At 44.9% G+C, this 23,074-nt stretch overlaps 2 protein-coding genes across 2 annotated transcripts; both read left to right on the top strand.

Moving 5' to 3' along the window:
* The first annotated feature begins 1,921 nt into the window (after positions 1 to 1,921).
* On the top strand, positions 1,922 to 4,308 carry SEPHS2 (selenophosphate synthetase 2). Its single transcript, XM_020884628.2, has one exon. The coding sequence runs from the start codon at positions 2,240 to 2,242 to the stop codon at positions 3,590 to 3,592; it is 1,353 nt and encodes a 450-aa protein (XP_020740287.1). The 5' UTR covers positions 1,922 to 2,239; the 3' UTR covers positions 3,593 to 4,308.
* A 2,066-nt stretch (positions 4,309 to 6,374) lies between these two features.
* DCTPP1 (dCTP pyrophosphatase 1) lies at positions 6,375 to 22,174 on the top strand. The gene is made up of 6 exons (XM_070461199.1): positions 6,375 to 6,504; positions 6,624 to 6,737; positions 18,622 to 18,687; positions 18,771 to 18,970; positions 19,657 to 19,767; positions 21,682 to 22,174. The coding sequence occupies exons 4-6, from the start codon at positions 18,873 to 18,875 to the stop codon at positions 21,980 to 21,982; spliced, it is 510 nt and encodes a 169-aa protein (XP_070317300.1). The 5' UTR covers positions 6,375 to 6,504; positions 6,624 to 6,737; positions 18,622 to 18,687; positions 18,771 to 18,872; the 3' UTR covers positions 21,983 to 22,174.
* The last annotated feature ends 900 nt before the right edge of the window (positions 22,175 to 23,074 follow it).

Genomic DNA, 23,074 nt, shown 5'->3' with positions numbered 1-23,074 from the left:
ATCTATAAGTATCTACTATATTTTTTTATATTTGTGACTGTAGTAAAACACACATAACAGGGGATTCCCTGGCGATCCAGTGGTTAGGACACTGTGCTTCCATTGTAGGGGATTCGGTCCCTGGTCAGGGAACTAAGATCCCACATGCCTCTCAGCTCAGCCAAACAAACAAACAAACAAACCAAAACATCTTATCTACTTTTTTTCATCTGAAGTACTTTTAAGTTCAGTAGTGTTAAGTACATTCACACTGTTGTACAATCCTCTCCAGACCTCTTACAGCCATTTTTGTATATATCATCTGGGGCACAAGGGCAGCATTTTTCTCTAGGGCATGTCATTGGGTGGAATCACATGGGTTTGCATATGTCCGACTTTATCAGTTAAGGTCAGGCTCTTTTTCAAAATGTTTGCACCAATTTATACTCCCATAGGCATTTACTTTTAAGTATTACATTCAAATGTTAAACTTTATTTTTAAGTTCCAACACAAAAAGATAAAAAAGACAATACAATGAAAAAATCTCTGTCCCCTAATCATCTTATTGTCTCCCCACAGATAATCAAAATTACCAGTTTCTGGTGATCATCCTTCCAGAAGTATTTTTTTGCATATATTTCCCCCTTATACAACAACTTGTAGCATTCTATACATACTTCTCTGAAGTCTGTTTGTTTCTCTTAACAAACATTATAGGCAATATAATTTGGTGGTCTCTGAAGCAGATTGCCTGGATTCATATCCAGCTTCATGCTAAACTGGTGGTGATTTTGATTAGGTCATGTAATCTCTCTGTCTTATATTATTTATCTTTAAAATCTGGAAGGAATCCTAACTTTATGAGAATTAAATTAGTTAATATATGTAGAGCATTTAGAATCCTGCCTATTAGAACTGTAACTATTGTCAGCATAATCATATCAATGCTTTCTCATTCTTTTTTATGGCTGTCTTATAGTCCATCATATAAATGTATCACAATTTATTTTAATCATAATTGATAAACATTTAAGTTGTTCAGGTATGTTTATAGCACAGCAATAAACAACTATCATTTCCCACTCACACAGGTGAGTATATCTAAAAGATGAAGTCCTAGAATGGAATTGCTGGGTCAAAGGTATTTAGTGCAGCTATCCTTTTAACGGATATTGACAAGCTTTCCTTCATGAATACACCACACACATTCATATATGTTAACTTAAAGGGATATAAAAAATTTAGACTAGAAAAACCCTAGGTAAAGCTACTTTACTGTTCAGATGAGTCAGCTGATGCCAAGAGAGAGGAAGTGACTGGCACAGCCTTAGTGGTGGAAATAGCACCAAAACCCTCGCAGGTGTCTGGATTTAAGAGTTCTAAAAAGACTTCTGTGGTGGCTCAGACGGTAAAGCATCTGCCTACAATGCGGGAGACCCAGGTTCAATCCCTGGGTTGGGAAGATCTCCTGGAGAAGGAAATGACAACCCACTCCAGTATTCTTGCCTGGAGAATCCCTTGGACAGAGGAGCCTGGTGGGCTACAGTCCATGGGGTCGCAGAGTCGGACATGACTGAGCACCTTCACCTTCAAAACGCTTTAAAGTCCTTGTTCAGTCACTGTGCTTAGTCGCTCAGACTAAGTCCTCGTTTAACATTTTATTATGTTGATGCTGCAGTTTGCTTACATAGTGGTAGTAACTTAATATCTAATTTCTCAATATTCTTTCTGATTTTTCCCCTGGGCTATTTTTCTACCCTGGATTGATCATGTGCGCAACCAAGTGACCCTTGGACAAATCTGACCGGCTTGAGGTTGACCAAGTGACCGATCTGCTCTCTGGACTTGGTAAACTGTCTCTAGGGAATCAGAGCTCCGCCAGCCACTCCTAAGAGATCATTTAAATTACATCAAGGGAAGTGAACCAAAGCATTTGCTCAGTAATCTTGCCGAGACCAATTTCGCAAGCTGGTGGTTGATTTGTAGTATTTCTTTTAGACCAAAGGAAGCCCGCCCCTCGGTGGCGAAGCCGTCATTGGCTGGCACGGCTGTCAATCACCAGCGAGTTAAATACGGAGAGGCCGGCGGCTCCTCCCTCAGGCCGTCCTGGAGCGCGTGGTGTGGCAGCAGTTGGGCTGCGCGAGTCGTGCCAGAGAGAGTCTCTGCGGTAATGTCGTTACGCCTTACTAACTGGAGTGGAAAGTAAAAGGGACCTCTCTTCCTCCATCCTCTTTTCCCTCTCCTTGCCGGGCAGGCGTAATGGCGGAAGTCGCGGCGACTGGCGCGGGCGGAGAGGTTATGGCGGCAGTGGCGGCAGGGGAAGGCTCCTCGGGCCCGGTGTGCTTGCCTCTAGGCCGGGGCTTCTCGAACTACCGGCCCTTCGAGCCCCAGGCGTTGGGTCTCAGCCCGAGCTGGCGTCTCACCGGCTTCTCTGGCATGAAGGGCTGAGGCTGCAAGGTCCCCCAGGAGACGCTGCTCAAACTCCTGGCGGGACTGACGCGACCGGAGGTGCTGCCCGCGCCGGGCCGGGGCCTGGTCGGAGGCCTTGAAGAGACGGCCCAGGAAGCCGGTCTGCCGATGAGGTCGGAACCCAGCCCTCCCTTCCCCACCCTGGGCATTGGGATGGACTCCTGCGTCATACCCCTGAGACATGGGGGCCTGTCCCTGGTGCAGACCACTGACTTCTTTTACCCCCTGGTGGAAGATCCCTACATGATGGGGCGCATCGCGTGCGCCAACGTGCTGAGTGACCTCTACGCCATGGGCGTTACTGAGTGTGACAACATGTTGATGCTACTCAGCGTCAGCCAGAGTATGCCTGAGGAGGAGCGAGAAAAGATAACACCACTCATGATTAAAGGTTTTCGGGATGCTGCCGAGGAAGGAGGGACTGCAGTGACTGGTGGGCAAACGGTGGTAAACCCTTGGATTATCATCGGTGGAGTTGCTACTGTGGTATGTCAACCAAATGAATTCATCCTGCCTGACAGCGCCGTTGTTGGGGACGTGCTCGTGTTAACCAAACCCTTAGGAACCCAGGTTGCCGTCAATGCCCACCAATGGCTGGATAATCCTGAACGATGGAATAAGATAAAGATGGTGGTCTCCAGAGAAGAGGTAGAGCTGGGTTATCAGGAAGCCATGTTCAACATGGCTACGCTCAATAGAATTGCTGCCGGACTGATGCACACGTTTAATGCCCACGCAGCCACAGATATCACCGGCTTTGGCATTCTGGGTCACTCTCAGAACCTTGCAAAACAACAAAGAAATGAGGTCTCCTTTGTCATTCATAATCTGCCCATCATTGCCAAGATGGCTGCCATCAGCAAGGCCAGCGGGCGCTTCGGTCTCCTGCAAGGAACCTCAGCAGAAACTTCTGGGGGGCTACTGATTTGTCTGCCAAGAGAACAGGCAGCTCGCTTTTGTTCAGAAATCAAATCTTCAAAATATGGAGAGGGTCATCAAGCGTGGATCGTCGGTATTGTGGAAAAGGGAAACCGGACAGCCCGGATCATTGACAAGCCTCGCGTTATTGAGGTCCTGCCTCGTGGGGCCACTGCTACTCTTGCTCCTGAGAACTCCAGTGTGTCCTCTGAGCCTAGCTTGTGAGATGGAACAGCAGAAGTTGTTTGGACTGTACAGCCTTTGTACACAAGCATGGACCATTTGCTAGAGTTGATTCTAGGAAGAAATTTACAAAGAAGGTTGCCTGCATAGTAGTTCCAGCTGCTCTTCCTAGGTAATTTGAATCAGTCCATCAAAAGCTGCACATTCCAAGACTAGAAGTAACATTTTGGACTTCCGGGGGGTCGGGGGTGTATATTTGGTCATCTCTTGAGTGGAAAAAGCAGAAAACCCCCTGTTTCCTCTTTCCAAGAGCAAGAGGAGATTACTCATGCTTGAGATATTTTTCTTGGCACGGGGTTAATTGATTTCTGCACAGAGAGTGAGATTATTTATTAAAATTACACCAAAAATGCAAAATGAAAAACACTTAGATCAGAAATAAGTTCGGACCAATACTGTTGATAAATTGAAATTGTTATGAGAGATTTAAATGCAATGTCAAATTCTTAGATTACTCTGAAACACTGGCTCTTTCCTACTCTGGACAAGAATTGAGCAGCTTGTCCAATGACTGGGAAAGGAGGACCTCCAACCAACTTACTTGGTCTCTGTTAATGACGTCTCTCTCTAAACCCCTTTAAGGACTGGGAGAGGCAGACCAAACCCCAGAGCCCAGGCCTTGGTGGACATTAAGATGTTAAATCTTGTGTTGAAAATTCCTGGTGATTTCATCAATAAAGCGATTTCTAGTGAAATAATTTTGTTGAAAATTCTTCTAGCGAATGTTTGTATCTTTGGAATTATTCACCTTTTACAGTTTTATAAAATGAACCAACTGATAACATTTGGTGTGGACAGCAAAGGATCCTGAACAGTCATAAATCCCAAGGCCTAGAGGGTGGGAGAGGAAATGGCAAAGGAAAGGTGTCAGCCATTCTTGGAAGATGGAAAGTAGGTGTAAGAGGGGTAATTAACTTAGAACAAAGGAGGCCAAAGTATAAATGCTTTCAGAGGGACTTTCCTGGTGGTCCAATGGTTAGACTCCAAACTTCCACTGCAGGGGACATGGGTTCCATCCCTGGTTGGGGAACTTAGACCCCACATGCCATGAGGTGTTAAGTTCCATCACTCAGTCATGTCTGACTCTTTGCAACTCCATGGACTGCCGCATGCCAGGCTTCCCTGTCCATCACCAACTCCCAGAGCTTGCTCAAACTCATGTCCATCAAGTCAGTGATGCCATCCAACCATCTCATCCTCTGTCGTCCCCTTCTCCTGCCTTCAGTCTTTCCCAGCATCAGGGTCTTTTCCAATGAGTCAGTTCTTCATATCAGGTCGCCAAAGTATTGGAGCTTCAGTTTCAGCATCAGTCCTTCCAATGAATATTCAGCACTGATTTCCTTTAGGATTGATTGGTTTGATCTCCTTGCAGTCCAAGGGACTCAACAGTCTTCTCCAACACCACAGTTCAAAAGTTGAAAGGTGTAGCCCCCCTAAAACAATGCCTTCAGAGTTGGGGAACACTTAACAAGAAGCAAAGAGGTAGGCTCCAAATACACCAAGGAAGATAGGGTCAAAGATACTGGTTAAAACTTTATGCATAGGATAATTAGATCTTCACAGTTCTCAAACTTCTCCCCGTACCGTGTCATACAGCCACATGACTGCCTCTCATCTCTGTAGGTAAAGGGCAGTTTGGTCTCTGGAAAATGTGAATTTAAAAAATACTATAAAGTCGGGCAATCAGCAGAGCAGAGGACAGGGAGCCTCACTGAAAGCAAGAATAAAGACAAAAATGAGATAGTCCAGCCCACTCTCTCAATTAAGCTATTAGAAACACTGGGAAGCTTATATTGCCCCTGCCTGGCACAGGTGGAAGGTAGTTCTCTGGAGAAAATACATCTGCTCAGGGGGGAAAAGAAACTATAAATACAAACATTTAGGGAGCCCCCAGTGAAAATCCCTGTGCCAGGAAGCCTCCCAGTTGGAAAGCTTCACTTAAAAACATTCTTTTTAATGCCTCATTGTCAAATAGGAGCAGTAAAGGATCACCAGACATTTGAGGCAAGTTCCAACTGGAAAGAAGTAAAAGCAAAGAAGAAAAAAAAAAAAGACTTTAAAAAGACTATACAGGGAGCAAAAGAAAAAAAACGCAGGAATAAAAGAAAAAGCAGCCATTGAAAAATAATGAGAGCAAAGCACTTAGAATATAACAATACAGCTAAAAATCTTTAAATTCAGTAGTTTTTGTTGTCATTTATTTGCACCATAAGACATAAGGGATCTTAGTTCCCCCATCAGGGATTGGAAGCTTGGAGTCTTAACCACTGGACCACCACGGAAGTCCTCAGTAGAAGATTTAGAAGGTAAAGCTGACATTTATCAGAAAGGAGAACAAAACAAAAAGATGCACAATGAAGGGGAAAAACAGGAAAATCAGAGATGGGCCAGGAGGTTTAACATACAAGAGTTCCAGAAAGAGGTAATAAAGCATATGAAAGGAAGAAAACAAAGAATTATACAAGAAAGTTTTCTGAAATTTAAAAGTTGTGTCTGTTAACATGCCTTTTGAGTTCCCAGCACAGGGAGTGGAAAAAGGCCTACATTCATTTTATTATTAACTATTGTGAAAATACCATGGATTAAAAGACCATAATAAAAACAATAGCAAATGCTTATATAATACTCTTTGCCAGGCACTGTTTAACTTCTGTAAGCTTCCAACAACCCCATTTTGCAAATGAGGAAGCTGAGGTGCAAGGAGATTGAGAAATTTGGTCAAAGTTGCACTGGCAGTCTACTAAGTAAACAGCTTGCTTCTAAAGTCCTTGCTTCCAATCATGGTGAGCTCCTAAAGCTTCCGGGAGAGGAGATCACAAAGGTCTGGTATCAGACTTCTCAGCAGTGAACCGGAAGCTAAAAGACAATGAGAAAGTGCTTCCAAAACTCTGAGGGTAAGTGATTTTCTCTGTAATTCTATAGCCACGTTTTTTTTTTCAAACAAATAGCCTAAAGATATTTTTAAGACATGCAAGGTATTGAAGTGTTTTCATCACATTCACTGTTTCTCAAGAAATTCCTGGAAGATGTGCTCCAGCAAAACAAGGGAGCAAACGGAGAAAGAGGAAAAACACGGGGTCCAGGAAATAAAACCCAGCACAGGTGAAAGGTGAAGGGAGCTCTCCAGGTAAGAGCTGTCCACCAGACACAGAGAAGAACCAGCCCGGAAAGCTTCTAGGAATAGGAAAATCTAATTGATAGAGTGTTGATATGTTTAATTGTGTGAAAAATTGTATTGGAAGGTAATCGGAAGATGTAAAAAGAATTAGTGATAATTAATAGGAAATTGGGGCTTCTCCAGTGGCTCAGCAGTAAAGAATCCATCTGCAGTGCAGGCAACACAGGTTCAATCCCTGGCTTGGGAAGATCGCCTGGAGAAGGACATGGCAACTCACTCCAGTACTGTTGCCTGGAGAGTCCCATGGACAGAGGCCCCTGTCAGGCTGCAGTCCATGGGGTCGCAAAAGAGTCAGGCTCAACTGAGCAACTAAACGCCAGCTACAACAACATAGAAAATCAGCAAATTAAAAAAAAAAATGAGGCAGTTATCAAGTCTAGCCAAAAATAAAATGTAATCTAACAATAAATAGATAAATTCAATCAGGTTTTCTCAGAGCTCAAAGCTCTCAAATTACTTTCCACAAAACCCCTGCTTCATCTCAAGGCACTTCATCTCAGGGCACACTCACTGCCTTTCTCACTGAACTCTAGCCCATTAGCCTTTCTATGGTACTTCAAACAAATTGAGATCCTTTATTCTCCATCTCTCTATCCAACTGGCTAACTCTCAGTCCTAGCTCAGCTAGAATAAAACCTCTTCATAAAAGCCCTCTCTGACCTCAGCCAACACCCGGCAACTCACCAACTCATCATCCTATTTACTAGCTTTTGTGTGTCTGCGCGCTCAGTTGCTTCAGTCATGTCCAACTCTTTGCGACCCAATGGACTGTAGCCCACCAGACTCCTCAGTCCATGGGATTCTCCCAGGAAGAACACTGGAGTGGGTTGCCATACCTTCTTTCAGGGGATCTTCCTGACCCAGGGATCAAAATCATGTCTCCTGCATTGCAGGCGGATTCTTTACTGCTGAGTCACCGGGGAAGCCCTTTCTTGGCTTCTTAGATATTTTGTTTTTTAATTTGGCCATGCCAGGTCTTAGTTTGAGGTATGTGGGATCTAGTTACCCAACCAGGGATCAAACTTAAGGCCCCTGCATTTGGAGTTCGGAGTCTCATCCACTGGATTATCAGGAAAGTTCCTTCTTAGTTTACTTTTTAACTGTCTTTTTCTGCAAGTGTGTAAGCTGGCAGAGGATGTTCTGTATCCCCAGCACCTGTAACAGTGTCTGGCCCACAGTTATTGCTCAGGATATACTGAATCAATGAGTGAGTGAGTGAGACACACTAGGGACTCCGGCACCATCTGATTTTCACACTTTCCTTGCTCTTAGTGTCTCTTAGTGGTGGAAATGGGTACCACCAATCTCTCAAGACAAGGCTTTGGATAAGAAATTTGGCCCTTGGTTCTGCTTATCAATGAACACAACTCTCTAACTGATTTATTTTGTTGCTTGGGCTGGACAGTAGAAAAGGGCAGGAAAACGATTGGATGCTTCCCTGGCCTGGGTCCTCTTAGTTAACCTAGGAAGGGTTAGGGGGTTGGAATCGAGGTAGGCATCCAACTATTCCTTGAAGAAGGCTTGGGCAGCAAAGTGGAAGTAGCTGGTAATGGGAGGTGACAGGCCTGGGGTGGAAACCAGAACAAAATCACAGGTATAAACAGAGGTGTAACAAAGGTGAAGGAGGATGTCCCAGTGGTGGTGGTCCAGTGGTTAAGAATCCTCCTGCCAATGCAGGGGACACGGGTTTGATCCCTGATCTGGGAAGATTTCACATGCCACAGGGTAACTAAGCCCATGGGACACAACTACTGAGCCTGCATACCCTAGAGCCGGTGCTCCACAACTAGAGAAACCACAGCAATGAGAAGCCTGCACGCTGCCACTGGCAAATGGCCCCCGATCACTGCAACTGGAGAAAGCCTGAGGGTAGCAATGAAGACCCAGCACAGCCAAAAATAAATAATAATAAAGAAAAAGCAAAAAAAGTTTTTCTTAAAGGGTGATGGAGAGAAAGAAAGAGGGAGAAAAAGGGAGCCAAAGAAAAGAAAAAGGAGAGGAAATCAAAAGTAGAGAGAGAGGAAGATAAAGACGGACAGAAAGAAGGACAGAAGGAAAGGAGTGCCAGGTGACCTCAGCAGATACTCAGGCACATGTGAGCTGCCTCCTTTTACTCCTTGCTGAAGAGCACTGGGGAATTCCGGGGAGCTTCAGCCTCTGCCCTTCTGGATGATCTCAGATGAGTCTCCAGACCTCTCTGGGTCTCAGTTTCCTCATTTGTAAAATAGACACAGCCATAATCACCTATGGCACGCAAGTCATGGAGAGGATCCCATGAGATACCCTCCTCTAAATTAGTATGTATAGATCAATTCAAGTACCATGTCCTGGGAAACAAAAGCCTGACACTGCTTTTGTTCTCCAGGAGACTGGACTGAGGGTGGATCTAGAACAGGGTCACCAATCTCCCCCAAATTAAAGTAAGAAGTGGTAAGTGCCATAGCAATAAGAGTGAAGGAAAGCTTCAGAAGGCTTCCTAGAGGAGGCTTTGAAGCAGGGCTCTACAGGATGGGTGGAATTTGGATTTGGATATGCAGAGAATGGGGATGGGCATTCCAGAAGAAGGGGAGTGGATGAGCAAAGGCAGGGAGAGTGGATTTCAGCCTGTGTGTAGGGGGATATGGCCAGATAAACAGATTGGCGAAGGACTTCTAAGGGTGTTGGGGACTCTCTGGCCTGACGAGGCTAGGCTGGAGTTTCTGAAAAAGGCTCTGTTATGACTACCCCTGAAAAATTTATATGCGTGCATGCTCAATCACTCAGTTGTGTCTGACCCTTTGCGACCCCATGGACTATAACCCACCAGAATCCTTTGTCCATGAGATTCTCCAGGCAAGAATACTGGAGCAGGTTGCCATTTCCTCCTTCAGGGGATCTTCTTGACCCAGGGATTGAACCCATGTCTCTTGCACTACAGGCAGATTCTTTACCACTGCACCAACTGGGAAGCCGATTTTAATTATAGCAGCACCCTTTCTTCCATCCCCAAGTTCAAAACCAATAAGGGCTACTGATCTACCTCCAATAAGAACAGCACTGGGAATTCCCTGGCAATCCCGTGGTTAGGACTCTCTGAGTTTTTATTGCCAAGGGCCCAGGTTCCCTGGTCAGGGAACTAAGATACCACAAACTGCTTAGCGAGGCAAAAAAAAAAAAAAAGAAAGAAAACAGAACTGAAATAGATTATTGGGACCCAGCCATTGACAAAATACATATTGTCCTGGTCCTCCTAGCACACATATGAAGTGTCCTTGGAGGCCACCTAGGCCAGATCCCCATTATATAGATAGGGAAATCAAGGCTCAGAGATGAGAAACAGTCTTCTCAAGGGCATTGGCAGGTAGGTTCCCAATCAATCACCTGAGTCCTAGTTTCCCATCTCTCTCTGTTGTCTCTGGGAGCTCTGACTGGCCCAGGTTCCCCTACCCTGACACCACCTTTGCAGTTTACAGGCCTTTGCTGCTTTATTCTCCAGCTGCTGCAGCCACTTCCACTCCAAGTTTCCCCAAAGAGCCTTACTGAGACCAGTTGCACCTGTTTGGCTCTAGTGGGGAAGGTGGCCAAACTCTCGAGTGGTTCAAGGGTGTACGTGTGCATTTACATGTTTGCCTCTTCCAGCAAAAGCAAAGTTCCGTCCACTCTGTCATTACACATTTATTAGCCGGCAATGGAGAAACACCTTTGTTTGTTTGTTTTAGCTGCGCTGCCCAGCACACAGTGTCTTAATTTCTTTTTTTTTCTCTCTTTATTTATTTTTTTCATTTATTTTTATTAGTTGGAGGCTAATTACTTCACAACATTTCAGTGGGTTTTGTCATACATTGACATGAATCAGCCATGGAGTTACATGTGTTCCCCATCCCGATCCCCCCACCCACCTCCCTCTCCACCCAATCCCTCTGGGTCTTCCCAGTGCACCAGGCCTGAGCACTTGTCTCATGCTTCCCACCTGGGCTGGTGATCTGTTTCACTATAGATAATATACATGCTGTTCTTTCGAAACATCCCACGCTCGCCTTCTCCCACAGAGTCCAAAACTCTGTTCTGTACATCTGTGTCTCTTTTTCTGTTTTGCATATAGGGTTATCATTACCATCTTTCTAAATTCCATATATATGTGTTAGTATGCTGTAATGTTCTTTATCTTTCTGGCTTACTTCACTCTGTATAATGGGCTCCAGTTTCATCCATCTCATTAGAACTGATTCAAATGAATTCTTTTTAACAGCTGAGTAATATTCCATGGTGTATATGTACCACAGCTTCCTTATCCATTCATCTGCTGATGGGCATCTAGGTTTCTTTCATGTCCTGGCTATTATAAACAGTGCTGTGATGAACATTGGGGTGCACATGTCTCTTTCAGATCTGGTTTCCTCAGTGTGTATGCCCAGAAGTAGTATTGCTGGGTCATATGGCAGTTCTATTTCCAGCTTTTTAAGAAATCTCCACACTGTTTTCCATAGTGGCTGTACTAGTTTGCATTCCCACCAACAGTGTAAGAGGGTTCCCTTTTCTCCACACCCTCTTCAGCATTTATTGCTTGTAGACTTTTGGATAGCAGCCATCCTGACTGGCGTGTAATGGTACCTCATTGTGGTTTTGATTTGCATTTCTCTAATAATGAGTGATGTTGAGCATCTTTTCATGTGTTTGTTAGCCATCTGTATGTCTTCTTTGGAGAAATTTCTGTTTAGTTCTTTGGCCCATTTTTTTGATTGGGTCATTTATTTTTCTGGAATTGAGCTTCAGGAGTTGCTTGTATATTTTTGAGATTTATCCTTTGTCTGTTGCTTCATTTGCTATTATTTTCTCCCAATCTGAGGGCTGTCTTTTCACCTTACTTATAGTTTCCTTTGTTGTGCAAAAGCTTTTAAGTTTCATTAGGTCCCACTTGTTTATTTTTGCTTTTATTTCCAATATTCTGGGAGGTGGGTCATAGAGAATCCTGCGGTGATTTATGTCAGAGAGTGTTTTGCCTATGTTCTCCTCTAGGAGTTTTATAGTTTCTGGTCTTACATTTAGATCTTTCATCCATTTTTAGTTTATTTTTGTGTATGGTGTTAGAAAGTGTTCTAGTTTCATTCTTTTACAAGTGGTTGACCAGTTTTCCCAGCACCACTTGTTAAAGAGGTTGTCTTTTTTCCATTGTATATCCTTGCCTCCTTTGTTGAAGATAAGGTGTCCATAGGTTCTTGGATTTATCTCTGGGCTTTCTATTCTGTTCCATTGATCTATATTTCTGTCTTTGTGCCAATACCATACTGTCTTGATGACTGTGGCTTTGTAGTAGAGTCTGAAGTCTGGCAGGTTGCTTCCTCCAGTTCCATTCTTCTTTCTCAAGATTACTTTGGCTATTTGAGGTTTTTTGTATTTCCATACAAATTTTGAAATTATTTGTTCTAGTTCTGTGAAAAATACCGTTGGTAGCTTGATAGGGATTGCATTGAATCTATAGATTGCTTTGGGTAGAATAGCCATTTTGACAATATTGATTCTTCCAATCCATGAACCCGGTATGTTTCTCCATCTGTTTGTGTCCTCTTTGATTTCTTTCATCAGTGTTTTATAGTTTTCTATGTATAGGTCTTTTGTTTCTTTAGGTAGATATACTCCTAAGTATTTTGTTTTTGTTGCAATTGTGAATGGTATTGTTTCCTTAATTTCTCTTTCTGTTTTTTCATTGTTAGTGTATAGGAATGCAAGGGATTTCTGTGTGTTAATTTTATATCCTGCCACTTTACTATATTCATTGATTAGCTCTAGTAATTTTCTGGTAGAGTCTTTAGGGTTTTCTATGTAGAGGATCATGTCATCTGCAAACAGCGAGAGTTTCACTTCTTCTTTTCCTATCTGGATTCCTTTTACTTCTTTTTCTGCCCTGATTGCTGTGGCCAACACTTCCAACACTATGTTGAATAGTAGTGGTGAGAGTGGGCACTCTTGTCTTGTTCTTGATTTCAGGGGAAATGCTTTTAATTTTTCACCATTGAGGGTGATGCTTGCTGTGGGTTTGTCATATATAGCTTTTATTATGTTGAGGTATGTTCCTTCTATTCCTGCTTTCTAGAGAGTTTTAATCATAAATGAGTGTTGAATTTTGTCAAAGGCTTTCTCTGCATCTATTGAGATAATCACATGGTTTTTATCTTTCAATTTGTTAATGTGGTGTATTACATTGATTGATTTGCGGATATTAAAGAATCCTTGCATTCCTGGGATAAAGCCCACTTGGTCATGGTGTATGATTTTTTTAATATGTTGTTGGATTCTGTTTGCTAGAATTTTGTTAAGGATTTTTGCATCTATGTTCATCAGTGATATTGGCCTGTAGTTTTCTTTTTCTGTGGCACCTTTGTCTGGTTTTGGAATTAGGGTGATGGTGGCCTCATAGAATGAGTTTGGAAGTTTACCTTCTTCTGCAATTTTCTGGAAGAGTTTGAGTAAGATAGGTGTTAGCTCTTCTCTAAATTTTTGGTAGAATTCAGCTGTGAAGCCATCTGGTCCTGGGCTTTTGTTTGCTGAAAGATTTCTGATTACAGTTTCGATTTCCTTGCTTGTGATGGCTGTGTTAAGATCTTCTATTTCTTCCTGGTTCAGTTTTGGAAAGTTATACTTTTCTAAGAGTTTGTCCATTTCATCCAAGTTGTCCATTTTATTGGCATAGAGCTGCTGGTAGTAATCTCTTATGATCCTTTGTATTTCATTGTTGTCTGTTGTGATCTCTCCATTTTCACTTCTCATTTTGTTAATTTGGTTCTTCTCTCTTTGTTCCTTAATGAGTCTTGCTAATGTCTTAATTTCTTAACCAGGGGTGAACCCAGCCCCCTGCAGTGGAAGCAGTCTTAACCGCTGGACTGCTAGAGAAGTCCCGGTTGGTCTTTAGAGGATGATGTCGTGGAAGCAAAGAACTTGGATGTTGCTGCAGGATGCTTTGGAAGAGCTTTACAGCTCTGCCAGGGAACCTCCTGGAGCAGGGGGGTGGGGTGGGGTGGGGGAGGGGTGGGCAGAGGCAGTCTCAGGGAGAGTGCCTCCTCCTTCAGATCAGTCTCCAAGGAGCATTTGACCTGTGAACTCTAGAAGTCCTGAAAACCTGACTCAAAAAATCTGTGATGCAGAGGACTCTTGAGAAAGTTGTTCTCCAAGTCGTGTTTTATATTCCAGTAAGAGTTTGATTTTGGTCTAGAGAAGCTGGGCTTCCCAGGTGGCACTAGTGGTAAAGAATCTGCCTGCTAGTGGAGGAGACACAAGAGATGCGGCTTCGACCTTGGGGTCAGGGAAGATCCCCTGAGTAGGAAATGGCAGTCCACTCCAGTATTCTTGCCTGGAGAATTCCATGGGCAGAGGAGCCTGGCAGGCTACAGTCCATGGGGCAGCAAAGTCAGATGCGATTGAACACACACACAACTGGAGAAGCTTAGTAAACACCTGCCGGGGTCCAGCCTCGGCAGGATCCAGGCGATACCCTCAGGATGAACGGCGTCGGCGAGAGAGAGGGAGAAGACACGTGAGACCAGCCTTGATAGGGCCAAGTCTGTGTTTTACTTTTTGACAACAGGTTTTATACCCTTACTCAGAACGTTTTCAAGGTACAAGATGTTTACTCATGCTTACACAGGATTAGTATTACATCATTTTGTTTTTTAGGAAAAGCAGGATGTTTTTTGCTTTCTAATTCTATAGTAATTCTTAGCACATGATCTTCTGGCCTTGGGGCTTATTAACATTTTATGCAGGTCAGGTGAATGTAAACCTATTTTCCGTTTCTATGGTGACCTTAACTGAAAGGTAGCAGTCTCATAGGGCAATAGTACAGAGTAGAAATATAACCTTGTTAATACAAAAATTAATCCTTCTGCAGAAGTTGTCAGTTGCATTTATCTAAGAAGTTTACCCCACACTGACTCTGCGACTTTGGTGAGGCAGCTTCTGCCTAGCACTCCTGGCTGACAATTAACAACCATCTCATTGTTACCACACTAGGGCTAAGTTCTTATTTCTCTAGATCTTTATCTATATTAACAATGGTTTCTATAACACAACCTTAGCACATTAAAAGCAAAAACACAGCAAGCAAAACACAGCAAGCAAACGTCAACCCAATAACCACCTTTGGAATAATTTTTCTTATGTTTTCTAATAGGACTCCTTCACCCCTCAAAAAGGCTCTATGTCTTATTAGGGCTTTTATATAATTAGGGTCTTTATGCTATTTTATGATTAGTATAATATAAGCAATCATGCATATTAGTACCAAGGGCATAAATGCATTTGGCTAACAAACTACCAGCAAAGGAGTTTACATTAAAACACTCCTTTCACCCTGGATAATCTCATAAAATACCACCACCTGGGAAACTTATTGATTAAAGTTCTAAATTGATTCTTATTTGGGAAGAGATCGGGGAAGGCCTTCTGCCTGTGTCACAGAAATTATTGAGGCAGGCATCAGAAAGACAGATATCATCTTTAAGGTGAGTGCCGGGGGCAGCTTTTTGGAATCCCTGAAAACCTGATCAGCCTTGCCTGTCAGGCTTTCTCCTCGTGAACTTGTCATGGGTGGGATCTCGTGAGCTGGCCTTTTCGAAACCCCTGAAAACCTGATCCGCCTTGCCTGTCAGGTTTTCTCCCTCATGACCTTGTCATGGGTAGGGTCTCGTGTGTTGGCTCCTGGCAAACACCAAGGAAGATGCTAGGGGTAATACTTGGCTCCTGAAATTTTCAGTGCCCAGATCCATAGGGCAGCTCAATGCTTCAAACTTCAGACCTGTATATCCACCTACCTGCTGGACATTGCCTGGATGTTTTGCCTAGATCTCAGACTCAATCTGTCCCAAACCAAATTCAGTATCTTCCCTCCTACCACAACTTCCAGGTCTTCTATGTCCTCATTTCAGCAAATCACAAAACTATTTATCTATTTACTCAAGCCAGAAACCTAGGAGTTACCCAGGACTCCCTCTTATCTCCCACCTCCCATATCTAAATTCCATATTGCCTAATCCAGTAGCAAATTCTGTACTTTTACCCAGGTGCTCAGCTGCATCATATGTCCACTCACTCTGGGACACTTTCCTCTCTTAGTGTCCATAACTTCACACTCTGTCAATTTTCCTCCTACCTCACCTTCTCTTCTCTTGTTGTTAAGTCGCTTGGTCATGTCTGACTGTGCAACCCATGGACTGTAGCCCGCCAGGCTCCTCTGCCCATGAGATTTCCCCGGCAAGGATATTGGAGCGGGTTGCTATTTCCTCTTCCAGGAGATCTTCCCAACCCAGGAATCGATCCTTTGTCTCCCGCATTGGCAAGTGGACTCTTTACCAATGAGTCACCATGGAAGCCCTTTTCTTCTTTTTGGATCAACTGCTAAATGTCGGAGTACCCCAAATCTTAGTCTTACCTACCTAGATTCTTGTACTAGTTATTCTTCTTGAATTCCCTAACTTCAAGTAGTGTTTAATGACAGAGGCTACCAAATCTGAATCTCTAGCCCTGATCTTGCCTCTAACCCTTAGGCTCATAAATCCACCTGCCAACTTGATATGGGTCTTCACCTTGCTTTGTCTTAAACCACACTTCTGATGCCTCTTGTGTTCAATCCTGCACCTCATCTTCCTCATCCCAGTATTAGTCACCATCTATCCACCAAGCTGCTCAACACTCAAAACCTGCAAGCCATGCTTGATTTTACCCTTTCTCCCATCTCACTAGTTCAAAACCAACAAAGTCTATAGGTCTGTCTCTAGGATATGCATCTACTTCTTTTCATCTTCACCCACCATCAGCCCAGGCCAACTCACCAACACTTCTTGCTGGAAAACTGCAGTACCTCATCTCCCTGCTTCTTACTCTTGCCCTCCTCTGGTTCATTCTTTTTAAAAAGTATTTGTTTCTTTATTTTTGGCTGCACTGAATCTTTGTGAGGGCTTTCTCTGGTTGTGGCGAGTGGGGGCTACTCCCTAGTTGCCAAATGAGAGCTTCTCACTGCGGTGGCCCCTCTTGTTGTGGGGCGTGGTCACATGTGGGCTTCAGCAGTTGCAGCACAGGCTCACAGTCGTGGTGCACTGGCTTAGTTGTTACCCGACATGTGGACTCTTCCTGGATCAGGGATCGACCTCGTGTCTCCTGCATTGGCAGATGGACACCACCTTATCATCTTATCCACAGCACCACCAGGCAAGTCCCTCCTCCAGTTCATTCTTAATACAGCAGTAAGAGGGTTCAGAAATACAAAATATGATCATATGGCTCCCCTGCCTAAAATCCTTCAAAAGTTTCCCACATATTTAAAATCCAAAATAAAAGAAAATATGAAATAAAATCGATGGTTGATTGATCTGATCTCACCTCTTTTTAGTTCTCCACATCCCACCATTCTCCCCCTTGTTTGTTCACTGCATTCCTGCCACAGTGGAACTCTTTTTGCATTTAGAACATGCCAAGCCTTCCCTGCTTTAAGCACTGGTGTTCTCTCTACCTAGTACTCTATTCCCCTTGATTTTTCTTTAACGTTTTTAAAAAAATATTTATTTGGCTGTGCTGGGACTTAGTTGCAACATGCATCTTTGACCGTCATTGCAGCATTTGGGATATTTAATTAAGGCACTTGAGATATTTAATTGCAGCATGTGGGATCTACTTTCCTAACCAGGGATGGAACCTGGGCCCCCTGCATTGGGTGTGCAGAGTCTTAGCCACTGGACCACCAGGGAAGTCCCCTATTCCCCTTGATTTATTAATAATTACTCAGGTTAAATGTCCAATTTCTCAAAGACAAGTAACAAAAACAAAACCCTAAAAGTGGTTTGACCAATAAAGGGATTTATTCTTATATAACCAGAGTTTTAAATCAGGGCATCTCTGTAACCTGTTTAAAAATAAGTGGTTCAGCAGTATTATCAAGGATCCAGGTCCTTTCTATCTTGCTTTGTACCATAGTACTTATCACCATTTGAGACAATATAGAGTAAGAGTTAATCCAGATTCTGAAGCCAAACTGCCTAAATTTGTAACCTGGCTACCACTTTACTAACTGTATTGTTAAATTACTCAATCCCTCAGTTTCTGTGTCTGTACAGTGGAGATGATGATTATAATATTAACTACCTCAGAGGGCTGATTTGAGGACTGAATGAATAGCTGTGAGGATTAAATATGTAAAATTGAAACAGCTTCCCTAGTTCCCCTAGAGGATGATATGGTTGCATGGCATCATCGACTCAATGGACGTGTGTGTGTGTGTGTGTGTGTGTGTGTGTGTGTGTGTGTGTGTGTGTTTGTGTTTAGTGGCTCAGCCATGTCCAACTCTTTGCGACCCCACAGGCTGCAGCCCACCAGGCTTCTGTCCATGGGATTCTCCAGACAAGAATACTGGAGTAGATTGCCATTCCTTTCTCCAAAGGATCTTCCCGACCCAAGGATCGAACCCTCGTCTCCGGCATTGCAGGCAGATTCTTTACTTTTTAGGTTATAGAGAAGTCCTCAATGGACAGGAGTTTGAGCAAACTCAGAGAGATAGTGAAGGACAGGGAAGCCTGGCATGGGGAAGTCTAGGGGGTCGCAGAGTCGGTCACGACTGACGGACTGAACAACAACCCTAGTTCTAGTTCATTCCTCAGGCTCAGTTTTACCCTGGAGACATTCTTGTGTCGTTTTAGCAAACTCCCCTCTCTATTTTAAACCACTCATTTCTGGGGTTCGCCACGAGGCTCCCCGCTCGGTAATTTCGCTTTGGCGCCATCTGGCGTCCCAAAGGGAAGTTACGCGCCTGCGCTCTCCACCCTTTGCCCTTTGTCTCTTCCCCTCGTCCAAACTAAGTACCTATATCTTTAAGGTTCTCGGTCAAGACTCAAGAATTCAGGGGCGGAAGCCAAGGAACGCCCGCTTGAAGTCCTCTCAGGTTGGTCCAATCCGGGTAAGGGGAGGGACTTAGCGAACTCCACATAAATAATTGGTCTTTCCTTTGGCTCCGCCCTTGTGAAGCAATCACAAACGCCTGTGATTGGTCAGGGGCTGTGGAGGCGGGGGCTCCGAGCTTGACTCCCGGTTCTCCCGGAGCGTCCCGGCTGCAGCTCGGTGGGCGGCATGTCCGCGAGTGAAGAGACTCGTGGAGGTGCCAGAGGAGAGAGCACTACTGCTCCCGGCTCCTTCAGCTTCAGCTCGGAACCAACGCTCGAGGACATGTAAGCCGTCCTTGCCCAGCCTGAGCTGGGGAGATCATCTGCCCTTACTCCCTCCTTTCGGGGAGGGTCCCTCCACGTGTTCGGAAAAAAAGCCTAGTAGCTGTGCTCAGGTTCTAGTTTGGGGGGTTGACCCCAGGCGAAACGTCTAACCTTCTCCTCTGCAAAATGGGCTTAACTATACACATCTGAGGCAGGGGACATACCGGAGTATGGTGATGCTATTGCCCTGCCTCAGTCCTCCAGGATCGGGAGGTAGGATGGGAGCAAATGTAGTGTTGAGACGTCGAAGACATTTCTTTCTGGAGGAAATCCAGGAGGGCTTCTTGGGGGAAGTGTCCTGGGGCTGCATTCTGTAAAATCAATAGGATTTAGATATGCAGAGACAGGGTTATTCCGGGTGGGGGAAAACTGCAGAAGCAGCAAAAGGAAGTGGAATAATGAAAATGGGGGTATTATTAGATTTCGATAGTTTAGGGTCTGTAAGGATGCACCCATTTTACAGATGAGAAAACCAAACCCTCTAAAAAAGAGATGACTTGTTTAGGCCATCCAAAGAATTAGTTGCAGAATCCCCTCTGACTTGCATGCTCCCATTGCATCTCACTGAGTACCTGCCAGGGCCCTGCATCTCCTCCCCCATCCCCTAACCTTGGGACCTGGGCTTCTACCCCTTTCTCCCATTCCAGCCGCCGTCTCCATGCTGAGTTCGCTGCTGAACGAGACTGGGAGCAATTCCATCAGCCTCGGAACCTCCTCCTGGCCTTGGTGGGGGAAGTGGGGGAGCTGGCAGAGCTCTTGTGAGTAGATGACAGGCTTTCTGGAAGAGTCTGTGTGGAGGAGGGGAGGGGAGGATTCATTTGACCATCAAATATCCATGGATCCAGTTTCTGCTCCTCACTACTAGGCTCTTCTGTATCTGGTTGCTGGGCATTCAGAGAGATGACTTATGGGTCTGCTGCCCTCTAGGGGCTCCCAGTCTCCTGGGAGAGAAAGGTGTAAAAACAGCAAGGCAGACCCAGGTCTGAGAAGGGGTGGTGGGAACCTTCCTTTACCTCTGCCTCTGGGGTAGAAAGGCTGGTCTTCTATAAAAGGCATTCCAGAGAGGGTGAACCACATTTGCACAGGTAGTGAGATGGAAAAGGGCAAGTTAAATTCAGTGAGAATGTAGGAATTCAGAAATAATGTAAGATTCCTTTAGTGTAAGTTTCTTGACAAAGGGCAAGGATTTTGTATCTGTCTTGTTCTCTGGTGTGACCCAAGTACCTGACACAGTAAGTACCCAATACATATATCTCTTGTGGCTGCAGAGGAGATGGGTAGGATAGGAACACGGAATGGTAGGATTCGGCTGGGAAGTAATGGAGTTCTGGACAGAACACCTGACCCGATTTGAGTTATAGAAAGATCACTGTACCTGCCGAGTGGCTTTGATCCCCTAGGAGAATTGTGTCAGGGGAGATCAGTGAGGAGACTGGTGTAGATGAGGCAAAAGGTGGTGAGGATCAAACCAGGGTAGTCTCAGGGGCATGGAGAAATGAGGGCACAGATGTGTGGGAGGGCAATCCATTCATTCATTACAGGTCCTTGAGCACCGTCTGGGTGCTAGGTCATCTGGAATCAAGATATGGCCTTGAACAAGATGGATACCCTCACAGTGCAAAGAGACTGACAATAAATAAGTGAACTAACTTTAAAAGATATGGAATTGTGACAAGTTCTAGGAGGCAAATAACACGAGGTGTTGAGAAAGAAGGAGAGAGAAGAAAAAGAGGGAGAAGGCTGTTCTAAGGAGGTAACATTTGAGCTGAGACCTGATGGGAAGCATGGGTGGAGGAAGAGCATTCAAGGTTGAGGGAGCAGTAAGTGCATAGGCCCTGTGACAGTTTGGCCTGTTTGCAAGACAGAAGAGGCTAGAATGAGTGGCTTTAAGGGAGGGTGAGAGGGAGCGTGGTGGATAATGACACTGGCAGAAACAGGAGTCATTTCATGCAGAACCTGGAGGGCGTGGTAGGAGTTTGGATTTTATTCCAAGCACAGTTGGAGGAGTGTCGTTTTTATTTTTGACTGTGCTGGGTTTTTGTTGCTGCATGTGAGCTTTCTCTAGTTGCAGTGAGTAGGGTCTACTCTCTAGGTGTAGTGGCTTCTCTTGTTGCAGAGCATGGACTCTAGGGCGCTTGAGCTTCACTAGTTGCAGTGCATGGGCTCAGTAGTTGTGGCACACGGACTTAGCTGCCCCTATGGCATGTGGAATCTTCCCAGACCAGGGATCGAACCCATGTCCCCTGCACTGGCAGGTGGATTCTTAACCACTGGACCACCAGAGAAGTCCAGTTGGAGGAGTTTTAAGCAGAGGAGGAATGAAATGTAATTTGTTCTTTTAAAAGATGGTAGGGTAAGAAGGGAAGATGAATTAGCAGACTTTTGCAGTGGTCCAGGTCTAAGGTTTAGTCTGGGGTAGAAGTGGTCCCAAAAAGTGGAATGTCCTCTCCTTGGCTTAGGTAGGGACACAGAGGTCTGGATGAATCATCTGATGAGGTCTCTTCCCCACCATAAGGAGTCCAGGGCCCAGATGAGTTGACTTGTCCTGGAAGAAACTTCTAGGAGGTGGGAGTTCACTGCTTCAAGGTGTGGGCTGCTCCTAAGAGAGGTGGAACCCACTGTCCTAGCTAGCATCTATGTGTGTGTGCCTGTCTTATCTGTTCTATCCCCAGTCAGTGGAAGCCCGATGAGGAGCCTGGGCCCCAAGCCTGGTCCCCCAGGGAACGAGCAGCCCTTCAAGAGGAGCTCAGTGATGTCCTCATCTACCTGGTAGCATTGGCAGCCCGCTGCCGTGTAGACCTGCCCCAAGCAGTACTCTCCAAGATGGATATCAACCGGCAACGCTATCCAGCGCATCTATCTCGTGGCTCTGCCTGCAAGTATACAGACTTGCCCCACGGGGCCACCTCTGAAAACCAGGCCATGGGGCCTACAGACCCTGCCTGTGAGTCCACAGGTCAGGTCTCAACCTAGAAACATGGGCACAGAACCTGCAGCTCAGCATGGCCTCTGAGGAGCAGAGGGTGCCTGGCCAAGTTACCTCATTCTAGTTCTTTCCTAAGAGATCACGGACCTGGGGGCTACACTTCTTGAGGTCTAAGGCCCCAGAACCTCCAGAAGATAGTCTCCTGTTTTTTTCTCCCTCAATAAAACTTTCGGTTACCAGCTTCTAGACTCTTCCTGGGGCAGCCAGGGAGGCTCTGTCTCAGTCCATGCTGGAGAGGGGCACCCAGAACGGTGAGCCCAACTCCCATGTTTTTCTATTGTACCTCCCACCTGCAGAGCAGAGAGATCTGATTTCTAGAAAGTTCCCTGTCTGATCTCATGTAAGTCCCTTCCCCTTCTCTAAATAAGATCAGAGGCTTTATGTAGTGTTGGATAGGAGCCCAGATTCTGGGGCCAGGCTATCTGGGCTCAGATGCCATCTTTGGTACTAGATGATGTTCATTATGGGGCTTCTCAGGCAGTGTTAGTGGTAAAGAACCCGCCTCCCGATGCAGGAGACATAAGACACACAGCTTTGATCCCTGGGTGGGGAAGATCCCCTGGAGGAGGGCATGGCAACCCACTCCAGTATTCTTGTCTGGAGAATCCCATGGACAGAGGAGCCTGATGGGCTACAGTCCATAGGGTTGCAAAGAGTTGGACACGACTGAAGCAACTTAGCATGCAACACGATGTGCATTATATTTTATCTTTCTGTACCTCCATTTCCTCATCTAAAATGAAAATAATGGTATCTACTTAGTAGGGTTGTAAGGTTTAAGTAAGCTATTATATTATAGATTGCTGGACTTCCTGGGTGGTCCAATGGTTAAGACCCCACACTTCCAATGCAAGGGGCCTGGGTTTGATCCCTGGTCGCGGAACTAAGATCTCACATGCCACACAGTCAAAAAAAAAAAAAATGTAGAGTGTTTAGGACAGTGTCTGGTGCATAGTAGGTAGTTGTTAAGTTTGCAGTTGTTGTTATCAGTTTGCTTTTCAACTCAAAACTTTCAGGGGCCCAGGGCAGGAAATATGTTAAGGCCGGCCTGGGCCTGAGTCCCAGGCCCCAGTCTTGTC

This window comes from Odocoileus virginianus, chromosome 33, assembly GCF_023699985.2.
Source record: "Odocoileus virginianus isolate 20LAN1187 ecotype Illinois chromosome 33, Ovbor_1.2, whole genome shotgun sequence".
In the NCBI taxonomy this organism is placed as follows: Eukaryota; Metazoa; Chordata; class Mammalia; order Artiodactyla; family Cervidae; genus Odocoileus; species Odocoileus virginianus.
This window is presented reverse-complemented; position numbering and strand designations above follow the sequence as displayed.

What these genes read in the sequence shown, in the direction of transcription:
- DCTPP1 (XM_070461199.1), top strand. Translation starts at nt 18,873, where the DNA reads ATGTCCGCGAGTGAAGAGACTCGTGGAGGTGCCAGAGGAGAGAGCACT. An exon ending in GAACCAACGCTCGAGGACAT is followed by an intron (nt 18,971 to 19,656) that starts GTAAGCCGTCCT and finishes CTCCCATTCCAG; the next exon opens with CCGCCGTCTCCATGCTGAGT. An exon ending in GGGGAGCTGGCAGAGCTCTT is followed by an intron (nt 19,768 to 21,681) that starts GTGAGTAGATGA and finishes TTCTATCCCCAG; the next exon opens with TCAGTGGAAGCCCGATGAGG.